Source organism: Mixophyes fleayi, chromosome 4 (genome assembly GCF_038048845.1).
Source record: "Mixophyes fleayi isolate aMixFle1 chromosome 4, aMixFle1.hap1, whole genome shotgun sequence".
Taxonomy (NCBI): domain Eukaryota; kingdom Metazoa; phylum Chordata; class Amphibia; order Anura; family Limnodynastidae; genus Mixophyes; species Mixophyes fleayi.
In genome coordinates this window covers 46,374,696-46,386,952 of record NC_134405.1, presented here as the reverse complement: position 1 = coordinate 46,386,952, position 12,257 = coordinate 46,374,696, and the positions used below count along the sequence as shown (strand labels likewise).

The 12,257-nt window shown below is 41.1% G+C and overlaps 1 protein-coding gene across 2 annotated transcripts in view; it reads left to right on the top strand.

Annotated features, from left to right (window-relative positions):
• OLFM2 (olfactomedin 2) overlaps window positions 1-12,257 on the top strand; it is a 228,457-nt gene that overhangs the window by 98,321 nt on the left and 117,879 nt on the right. The window contains exon 1 of one of the 2 annotated variants that reach the window (XM_075206867.1): window positions 5,542-5,869. The exons of the other annotated variant lie outside the window; for it this stretch is intronic. Coding sequence (XP_075062968.1) covers window positions 5,741-5,869 — 129 coding nt within the window. The 5' untranslated portion in view covers window positions 5,542-5,740. Of the gene's footprint in view, window positions 1-5,541; window positions 5,870-12,257 lie in introns of those variants that run through there. 2 annotated transcript variants of the gene reach the window in all.

The following is a 12,257-nucleotide window of genomic DNA, read 5'->3' as shown; positions in this document are numbered from 1 at the left end:
AATCCCCCACATATTGCTACATACATTTTGCTGCTTGAACATAACAACACTGAATATACGCTTGTAAAGATACACGCACCCCCCTCCCCGTACTTACATGTACTACTGTGTGTGTTGAGTCGGATGCATGCTCGGATGAATCTATCTGCTTAACAGTAGCCGTTGTGTCTGATATATGTCAGGTATAGGAGTGTATATACTTCACCCATAATAGCGTACAGATAGTGCAGGGTGTTAGGGTAATGTGGCCGAGCATTTACTACTATCTTCTCACCATATAATAAAGTTATGCAGTGTCACATACACAAGAGAGAATATTGTCTGACAGTTATTTAAAAAAAATTCATATAAAATCTAGTTAAATACAAATGCTTCTGTGTCTGTTGTTTACACCCTTTAAAAACCTTCTTTCCTGCAGTAGTCTAGAAATGTCAATTAACTAATGCGAACATTTTCCATAACTTGATACAATATAATGTCTGTACTCTGCCTCATGTCTGCCCATTCCCCGTCCTCCTCGCTGTCTCTGTTTTGCCTTATGTTGAATGGTCTTTGTATGACATGCGATTTGTTCTGCTAATTGCATTCATGCCTTTATTATTCTGCTTATCTGTACCCATTGTTCTCAACTGTATGTACTTATGTAATTTTGTTGTATGTTCCATCCCCCCACATGGCGCTGTGAAAGCCTTGTGGCTCATTATGGATAAAATATAATAATAATATAATAATAATATAATAAATGCAATCAACCAATCAGAAGCACCTGTATAGTGCTACTTGATAGTTATTATCATTATGTATAATTGCTCGAGCCCTTTAGTAGCCGCAAGAGACACGCCCCCTAAAAGACGTACCAGGGGCTGAGGCGGAACTAGCGAACTGTGGGTCCCGATGCAGGGAAGCGAGGAGGAGGGAACCGGGGCCCACAGCTCTCTAGTTCCCCATGCAGCAGGCCCCATTATCTCCATGCACCGCACCCATTGCACCAGTGGTAGTTCCACCACTGTCTGGGGGTGTATCAAGGTGTAGCTATAGGTGAACACACCCTGACTCCTCTCAGCCTAGACTTGCCCACCTTTGCCTGCTGACATTACGCCTCTCCTGGCATATACATATGTTTGATGCGCATGGGCAGTACGGAAATGTGTATGTCCATCTGTACAATCTTATTTTACTTCACTCATTGCTCTTCTGCCTTGCTTTAATTTCTTGTACATATTGCACTACCTATGCAGTATAATAATATGTTATTATGCTGCATAGGTATATATGTAATGGAAGGTTTCTATTGCATAAACCGCTTAACGGTTTACCTTTTACCATGGTTACCCCTACAAGAGTTAACTTACCGACATAAAATAAAGACACAGAGACTTGTTTTGCCAAAATGAAAGGTCAGAAATTTATTGAAAGATATATATGCTGGAAAAAATGGGTGGCAAATATAAGCAGACCAATCAGCCCCCAGGCCACACCTGTAAGTTGTAAACTCCGTCCAAACTAATTTGGACAAGTCTAGGCGTTAAATGCCAATCTTCCCCATTTCGCACATTAGCTGAGGCCCGCCCGCCTAAGCCGAGCCCCATAACCTCGAAGGGTTATTCTTACTAATTGCCCAATCCCTTTAGGTGAGAGTGCTTACCACGCCTTGAATGTAACCAAATTGGGCACTGATTGGGCTGCCCACTCTAAGACTAAAAAGAGGGAATGGGTGGGTGGGTGGGTAAACTCTCCAGACAGCAAGAGGAAGTTAACTGCTCTTCCTATAGGTTATAAGCCTTCCTGAATATAAGCCTTCCCCCTACGTCACTTCCGCTTGGCTGACTCGCTTCCCACTACCACCCAGATAAATTAACTCTTGCTATACCTTAACTTTTTCATCTACATGCACCCACAGCATTTATAATCACTTCGGGCTAATTCCAGCCCTTTGTTATTCTTCATTTGAAAAAAATCCATAAGAGTAAACCTCAAACCCAGAGCATAGTTTCGGATTTAGGAAGTCCTCAGAGAATAAGTGTATGTAAGAGACTGGGATATGTGTAGCCTTGTGGCACAGTGGTTAGCATTGGGGTGTTAGGTCTGATCCTGACCAGGGAACTAACTGTGTGGAGTCTGTAAGTTCTCCCCGTGTCTGTGTGGGTTTCCCCTGGGAGCTCTGGTTTCTTCGCACACACTACAAAAAAACATACTGGCAGATTAATTGGTTTTCTATGAAATTGACCCTGGTTTGCGTGTGTATTTGTTTGTTATAAGAAAACTGCATTGTAGGCTCCATTGGAGCAGAGACCAATCAGAATGAACACATACTCTGTACAGTGCTACTTAATATGTTGATGCTATATTACAAAAAAGGGCAAAAGCAATTGGTGCATTTTTTCCGTAGCCAGGCGTGCGTATCACAATATGCATTCATTCATACTGTATGTATTTCGCATTGGGTCTAATTATTTTTTGGTGAATTAAGCAAATTGGCAGCATGTTTCTGTTATATTTAAATAAGCACATTCATTTTGCTTTATTTCTGCTTCTTACCTAATGTGGCACAGACAAAACACATCTCCAAATAAGAAATAAATTACTAGCTGAGCATGTATGAAGTTCATATCTTACCAGGGACAAACTATTGGACTAATACATACTTCCCAATAGTTCCATTTTTGTAGCAGTCCTGATTTTTGGACCCTACAGGTGTGTGAATAATTGAGATGGAAAGAGGCTTTGGCAAGATGGGGATATAATTGGTCAGAACAATGGCGTGAATTTGACAGATTAGACTTGATCGCAATTTTTTCTTTTGGGAGTGATTGAAGAAAGTGAAACCTGGGGGTAAATGTATCATCCTCCGATTTTTTCAACTCCCAGAAAATCGGCGACTTTGCTTTGAAAATTTACAGCGGCGATGGCTTGTAAAGACAAACTTGCCTTTACAAGCCATCGCCGCTTTAAATTTTACCTGCAAAGTCGCCGATTTCCGGCGAGTTGAAAAATATCGGACTTTCATACATTTACCCCCAGGGAGTAAATGTATCAAGTTGAGAATTTTCCGGCGGGTTTGAAAAGTGGAGATGTTGCCTATAGCAACCAATCAGATTCTAGCTGTCATTTAGTAGAATGTACTAAATAAATGATAGCTAGAATCTGATTGGTTTTTCAAACCTGCTGGAAAACTCTCAGCTTGATACATTTACCCCCCAGGTTGGTATTTACCACATATCTCCAGTTTTGGTTGCGCCAGAGAAATTAATGAATATGTAGTAATGTTATTATCCATTCTTTATATAGCGCCAACATAATAAGTATATCTGTACAGTCAGAGAATATATATTCACTCACATCAGTCCAGGGAAGGGCTGGCAAATTTTAGCCCGGGGGCAAAGCTCGACCCAGCAGTCTATTAGGAACATTATTAAGAAACAAAAATGCAGGTGGCCTAGTGACCCAGCCCAAGGTAGCCCACTATGGGACCAGCCTAGGGGGCTGATGCCCCCCTGCACCCCAGCCTGCCCCTGCATTAGTCCCTGTCTCAGGGGAGCTTGCAATCCAATTTTCACATCCGTACAAGCGCACACGACTCTAGAGCCAGTTTATATAGAGACCAAATACCAGTATCCATGTTTCAGCACTGCCTCCCCCTCACCCCGCAGATTGTGCCTTTACATGAAATCGGCCACATACTAAACTAGTTATGTGCTGGCTGCAGATTATGGTCTCATAGAATAGAGTCGATGAACCTGTTTGCAGACACTGTGGGTCACACGGAAACTTAGAAGAACTGAATTCAGTCTTTTGGCCATTGGTTGAACAGTTCTCCCAAAAAAAGTAATTATTATTCACAAAGCCTCTAAACTCAAGGCTATTGTTTAAAACTAAGCTTCTGTATATAAACTAAAACATGAACTGTTACTAACCTGCAAGAGATTTGCACTTATTTGGATTCTTTTTTAACTTTCAAGTGCCCCCCCATCCCCACCCCATCCCCCAAAATAACAATTCCTCCCACATTACCACTACGTTTCCAAGAAGGCTCATTGCAAAGCTAGGATGCACTCTGCCTCACCAGTGTCCTTGCATTGCTCTGTAAACTGGTCTATAGCGCTGGGATCTGCGGAGGGCAGTAAGGCAATAGAGAGGTGCAGCGCTCCTCGGTTCCGAAATTAACAGTCTGTGCGCATGTTCTGATAACCTGACCTGACAGATGGTGACGAGTGAAAGTTATATGAAAATGTAACAATTGCCCCTCTGTTTTCTATCAGCCTAATGACAGGTGAAAAGGGTGTGAACGGCAACATTTGTAGCAGTCCTAAGAGAGAGAGAGAGAAGGAATAAGAAGGAGTTACATTAATAAGGAGTTTTGTAGCCACTATCAATATCTTAAGATAGATAGATAGATGCCAGATAGATAGATAGATAGATAGATAGATAGATAGATATGGGATAGCTAGATAGATAGATAGAAAGATATGAGATAGATAGATGTCAGATAGATAGATTAGTAGACAAGAGAGAGATAAATAGATAGATAGATAGATAGATATGGGATAGCTAGATAGATAGATAGATAGATAGATATGAGACAGATAGATAGATATCAGATGGATAGATTAGTAGACAAGAGATAGATAGATAGATAGATAGATAGATAGATAGATAGATAGATAGATAGATAGCTATGGAATAGCTAGCCAGCTAGCTATATAGATATTAAATAGATATATAGATAGATATGAGATAGATAGATAGATATGAGATAGATAGATAGATAGATAGATAGATATGAGATAGATAGATAGATATGAGATAGATAGATAGATATGAGATAGATAGATATGAGATAGATAGATATGAGATAGATAGATATGAGATAGATAGATAGATAGATAGATAGATAGATAGATAGATAGATAGATAGATAGAGATATGAGACGAATATGGAAGAGATAGATAGATAGATAGATAGATAGATAGATAGATAGATAGATGGATAGAAAAAGAGACATAGAGAGATATACAGATAAATATAAGAGAGAATGATGGAATAGATAGATAGATATGGGATAGATAGATAGATAGATAGATAGATAGATAGATAGATAGATAGATAGAGATATGAGACCAATATGGAAGAGACAGATAGATAGATAGATGGATGGATAGATGGATAGATAGATGGATGGATAGATGGATAGATAGATAGATAGATAGATAGATAGATAGATAGATAGATAGATAGATAGATATGAGAGTAATATGGAAGGGATAGATAGATAGATAGATAGATAGATAGATAGATAGATAGATAGAAAAAGAGACAGAGAGAGATATACAGATATATATATATATATAAGAGAGAAAGATGGAATAGATAGATAGATATTAGATAGATAGATAGATAGATAGATAGATAGATAGATGCCTGTCTGGCTGAGTCTTCACAGTCCTGTAGCTTCTCCGGCAGGGACACAGGGAAGGAGGGGCAGAGGGAGAAGCAGAGCAGGGAGGCAGAGAGAAGGAGGGAGCAGCTCTCTCTCTATCATCCTCCTTTCACTCTGTGCCCAGGTCTGACACAGGCAGGAGCTGCAGTGCAGCCGAGCTTCCCCCCCCCCTCCTCCCCAAGGGGCATCTCCATGCCTGCCTGAGCCTTGCACACACACATACAGGGACACCCACCTGAAGACAGGACATTGGGTGGCAGTGAAGATGCCAACCCCATGAGCATGGTGTCCGCGGTGGCACAATGACGGTCCCCTTACTGAAAATCGGGGCCGTGCTCAGCACTATGGCAATGGTCACCAACTGGATGTCACAGACTTTGCCATCACTTGTGGGTCTGAATGGCACCAGACCTGGCACTTCTGAGAAAATTGTGAGTTTATGACGGCTCTTTATATTAATACTCTTATTTTAAAGTTGGGACAACACTAGTGTCACACCTGTTAGCTATAGAGATATAAGTCCATACAGTTCTATGTATACTTGGGGGACAGTGTATATCATTTATGTGTACGTATCAAGTTACTTGTGTTCATGACTTATATATTTGTGTGTATAATTATCACATTCTAGGTGTATAAAGTACACACATTTAATGTATGCATACCAATTCGTTCATACAGGCAATTAATCCTATAATTAGAAAATAATATTGTTTATTATATTGTGTAATGAGTAAATACTACAGGTTGAAACATTGACCGTTACAATAATTATAAGTTATAAATGAAAAGAGTTTTATTTTACCATTAAATGAGGTTTGTACTGTGTATCTGTGGCTGAATGTGATATTGTTATGTGGTTTATTTATGGATCTTACGCTTTATAGTACATATGTTGTTTATTTGCAGCTAGATAACTGATACTTACACAGAAATGTTTCTGTTTAATTTATTATTTGGTTAGTGCAATTTTGGTCCAGGGATGAATAAGATTTAAGACTTGTCTGGAATTGCCAAGACACGGAAACAATATCTGTTACAATATAGTATAAAGTACACTGCAGGATATACCTTTTATTCAATTTGGAATTCTCAAGATTCTTCCCCTGTATGAAATTGTGTATCCGGCTGTCTATATATATAAACATACCAGATGTGTTGTACAAATCAGGAATGCAAGAGCTACAAGCAGAAACAGACAGGGAGAGGCTGCCGCCCCTGCTCCCAGGAGCTTACACTCTACTCCCAAAGGAAAAAAACATATATATATTTAGCTGTTTGTATACACATAGATTGCTAAATATATATATATTACATAAGGATAATTTATAGATAGAGAGTAGAAAATAGCACAAGATACATGAGAGATGCATGATGATAGATAGATACAAGATTAACAGATAAAGAGACAGAGAGATGGTAATTCATATGTGAGAGATTAGAGAGATATACAGATCTAAGCACGGATAGATGCATAGATAGATATACTATAGACAGATCCATAGTCAATCTGTTTTACATCTTCCTCCTCATTCTGTTATCCAGCCTTAAATCATCATTGTCATTTTTGGGTTTTGTTTTTACACTTGTTTATATCTGTTAAATTTAGTTATACAACATTCTTACACCTTTGTGTCTGGAGTCTGATACCTTTTTCTTTTAAGATCATATATAGTATGACATTCGCTCATCAATGTTCTCCACTAATTATTTCTTATCCTCTTACCACAGTCTCTTACACTGTAGTATTTTTATCTTGTAACAAATGAGACAATTGAGTAAGTGCAACTGTTTAATGCCAAACCAGTGAGTTGGATTTACTTGTAGTTAGTAGATCAGTTTAAACCAACTAACGAAAGTAATTGTAGTAAATGACTGGTAATCTGGACTAGAGCAACAATTGAAAAAAAATTCAGCAGCCTACAGTGGGAAATTTAGAGGGTGATAGAGAGTTAAACCATAGTAATAAATATTTGTAGTTTAACTTTTATGCTTTAAATTTTGTAGAGAAAAATATGTAAGACACCAGCAGGTCTATGCATCAGTAAGATGCGGTGCAACTAAATATGCATCGCTGCACATCACAGTGATCATATTCATGCCCTGCTAGGAAGCACCATACTGGGGCTTCTCTTGGAGTCCCGGCGAAGTGAGCCCTGTGCTGCAAACTCTTTTCCCTATTTACCGGCAACCTAGCGCTGCCGGTGAGAGGAGGAAGTGCTGTGCGCATGCGCACAGAACTAACACTGTACCGGATTCTGAGAAGCCAGGGTCCCATAGGAAATGACAAGTAATGCCATCCTGAGATGGCGTTACCTGTTTGTGCAATCCAAAGCTTATCAAAGCTTGATGCATTGCAGAACATCACAATCCCCATAGTAATCTATGGGGACTGCGATGCTGAATGGTATTCGCCTAAATGGAGGAGATTTCTCTGAAATCTCCTCCGTTAGGCAGTTAATGCATGGCAAACTTTTATAAAAGATGCGGAAACAGTAGTTTATGAATCTTTTGAGTGTCAAATAAGCTTGATGCATAGACCCCTGTGTACTACCATACTGTACATAAAGGCACAGTGATCCGTTTATGGTGCACCAAGGCGCCATATGTGATGTTATGTTTATACATCTATTGTAGTCCTGTTCAAAATGGAGCTAATCTGATCTCTGCCACCTCTGAGGATTGTGGAGTACGGAAGAGGTTAGAGAGCAGCATGCTCATCATATGGTATTGATTAGTATCCTAAATAAATGTCTGCCTTAGCTCAGCCATTACTACTCCTCTGGGCACGCCCCCTGGTTGCATGACCACGCAAAACAGACGAGGAGAGGAAATTATTTTCTCTATAGTTTCCCTAAAACATAGACTTCTTAATGTCTTTTGTTTGTGAATAGAGTGTGACAAATTAGGTTTTAAGCAAATGATGTACAACTTAAACACATGATCAGTTTCTATCATTTAGAATGCTTAGTTTAGAATGCGTGAAAACCAATAATGAAGTGAAGTAGTTGGAACATTCTACTAAGTTTGATTCATTATTCCATGGAAAAATAACAGACCCTGGATCAAATTCCAGTAGTTTTGCTTATCCCTATTATGATAGTTATTTTACCTATGTAAAACTAGAGATCTGAAGTTTACCAAATGAGGTGAAGTGCTCTGTTTATGGTGCAGCGTGGCGCCATATTTAATAATACATTTTTTACATATAATAGCTAATGTGACCTGTGCTACCTCTGAAGATTGTAGTGTATGGAGGAGGGTAGAAGGTGGCATACTCATCACATGGTAATGATTACTCACATTACCCTATGTCTGCCTTAGCTCAGCCCCTACTCCTCCCCTTGGCACAAACCTTCCCCCCCCACTCCCCCGCTCGGCTCTCGGCTACACAAGACGGCCGTAGAAAGGCAATTATGGAGCATAGAGTGCAATTTCCTCAATATTTGCCCTAATACATATACCCTGTAGTGTATTGTGTATGTGAACTGAGCTGGGCAAATGAGGTTTTATGCAAAAGATGTACAACCTAAACACATACTTGCCAACATTTGTATTTCTTTTTCCGGGAGATGCTGGCTGGGACGTGGGCGTGCAGGGGGCGGGGAGCTGAAATCGCGTCATTTTGGCCCGCCCCGTGATGGAATGACGCAAACTGCGTCATTTTACAGTGGGGGTGGGGCTAAACGCCGCGATTCAGGGTGAATCGCGGCGTTTAAACTGAATTATGCCCACTTCCTATCAGGGAGATTGCCACACTCGTCCGGGAGACTCTCGCAAAATGCGGGAGTCTCCCGGACATTCCGGGAGAGTTGGCAAGTATGCCTAAACACATGATCAGTTTCTATCATTTAGAATGCGTCAGAACCAACAATGAAGTAAGATAGTTGGAACATTCTACCCTGGATCAAATTCCAGTAGTTTTGTTTATCCCTATTTGTCAATACCAGAGATATGCTACTTACCGTTTGTATAAGTAGGTATTTGAAGTTTACCAAATGACCAGCTCAGCTGTTATTTACCATAGGTACATATCTATCAGCAATAATAATTTTAAGTGTACCTGTTCCTTACACACAGTGGAGGCTGAGCCCATTATCAATAAGAATGCAGCCTATTGATTTACTGGTGTGTAAGTGGTCACTTGGTAAACTTCAGGGGTCTGAGTCATTAAGGAGAGCAAAGCAATAATAAAAGGAGTAAGTTTGCTCCTGGACAAACCGTGTTACAATGCAAGGGGTGCAAATTAGTTTATTATTTTGCACATAAGTTAAATACCGCCTGCTTTTTCATGTAGCACACAAATACTTCATAGCTTTATTTTTGCACTGAAATTTAAAGTTGATCTAGGACATGCCCTATCCCAACTATAAATCTGTCCCGACATTCTAAATTTACCTCCCCCTCCTTTTTAACATGGTTTTGCCAAGGTGCAAATCTACTTCTTTTTTATGCTTTGCTCTCCTTAAGGCTCAGGCCCCAGATGTCTCCTTATACATGTGTGTTATAACTGCATCGCTAACGAATATCATGTGACTTCCCAACATTCTTAAGGCTTCAAGTTATGTAAAATGTGCACCAACCTCAATTGCACGTGTCCATTTCCAAACACAATATATTATATTTGTCTCACCTTGTGTCTTATGCTTCAGAGAGACTACTAGTACCTAGTGCATAAGCTGACTATATCCACTGCATTTAGCCAACAAGTATATATTAAGTTTTGCACTTATAACATCAAATCATGTGTTCTTTTATCATATGCTGCTCTGTATCTCCCTATATCACAGTATAAAGCTCTGTTGAGTGTTATATTGATTGACAAGGACTCCAGCGCAAGTAATTCTCCGACTCCCAGAAAAATCTATTTTCAAGATATGTTAAATAAGAAATGATCCAACTCCCAGCAAATTAGGTCTTGATAAATGGAAATGCTCTTTGATGAGAGACTCTTAATAAGTGAAGCTGTCTTTAAAATTTAAAGCATGTGTGACGAGGGCATTATTAAAGTAGAATCCCCTGTCATTCTCATCCCATAACATTCTCATGATCATCCTACCTTTGTCATTACTCTGAGCATAGACGGTAACTGAGGTTCTTAGTGGTAGCACAAAGCACTCTGGGAAGCCCTAGAAGTGAGCTCAGTAGCGTCTGTCTGAGAGAAAGCCGCTAGGCATTATACACTGCCCTGCACAGCACAAGCCAGGTCTATAAATAGCTTTGGCTGCTAGCCTTATTTCCACTCTTAGGAGAGGTGATAGAAGATGGGAGGGTGGCCCCGCTCTTTAACCCCTACACCTCTTTCTTTTCCATAAAGAGAAGGGTTAATTTGGCAGGAATAACAGATTACTTCTAGAGTGTAAAAGCAGTATCAATGAATAGATAAATGAGAGGGGCTTGGGTGATAAGATGCAGAGGGGGACTTGGGACATAGGATGCAGAGAGGGACTTGGGTGATAGGATCCAGAGAGGAAGGTGGGTGATAGGATGCAGAGAGGGACTTGAGTGATAGGATGCAGAGGAAGGTGGGTGATAGGATGCAGAGATGGACTTGGGTGATAGGATCCAAAGAGGAAGGTGGGTGATAGAATGCAGAGGGGGACTTGGGTGATAGGATGGGATGCAGAGAGGGACTTGAGTGAAAGGATCCAGAGAGGAAGGTGGGTGATAGGATGCAGAGAGGAAGGTGGGTGCTAGGATGCAGAGAGGGAGGTGGGTGATAGGATTCAGAGGGGTACTTGGATGATAGGATGCTGAGAGGGACTTGGGTGATAATGCAGAGAGGAAGGTGGGTGATAGGATGCAGAGAGGGACTTGGGTGATAGGATGCAGAGAGGGACTTTGTTGATAGGGTGCTGAGAGGGACTTGGGTGATAGGATCCAGAGAGGAAGTTGGGTGATAGGATACAGAGAGGGACTTGGGTGATAGAATGCAGAGAGGGACTTGGGTGATAGGGTGCTGAGAGGGACTTGGGTGATAGGATGCAGAGAGGGACTTGGGTGATAGAATGCAGAGAGGAAGGTGGGTGATAGGATGCAGAGAGGAAGGTGGGTGCTAGGATGCAGAGAGGGAGGTGGGTGATAGGATTCAGAGGGAGACTTGGGTGATAGGATGCTGAGAGGAACTTGGGTGATAATGCAGAGAGGAAGGTGGGTGATAGAATGCAGAGAGGGACTTGGGTAATAGGATGCAGAGAGGGACTTGGGTGATAGGGTGCTGAGAGGGATTTGGGTGATAGGATGCAGAGAGGGACTTGGGTAATGGGATGCAGAGAGAGGAAGGTGGGTATTAGGATGCAGAGAGGGACTTGGGTGATAGAATGCAGAGAGGAAGGTGGGTGATAGGGTGCTGAGAGGGATTTGGGTGATAGGATGCAGAGAGGGATTTGGGTGATAGGATGCAGAGAGGGACTTGGGTAATGAGATGCAGAGAGGAAGGTGGGTGATAGGATGCAGAGAGGGACTTGGGTGATAGGATCCAGAGATGGACTCGGGTGATAGGATGCAGAGAGGAAGGTGGTTGATAGGATGCAGAGACGAAGGTGGGTGATAGGATGCAGAGACGAAGGTGGGTGATAGGGTGCTGAGAGGGATTTGGGTGATAGGAGGCATCCTGGAAGGAAGAGGGTAATCAGGGTTTATGTTTGGTGACAGCTGCATTGTATGTGTAGCAAATAAAATCCTGCCCAATAGAATGGATGTCACCAATTATGTGATTAATAGCAGATTGTACTAAACCACAATCACTGTTCAGAGGTTAAAGACACAGAGAGTCACAGGTTGGAGATGGAGAAACCGTTGCAGCCTGTATACTCTTCT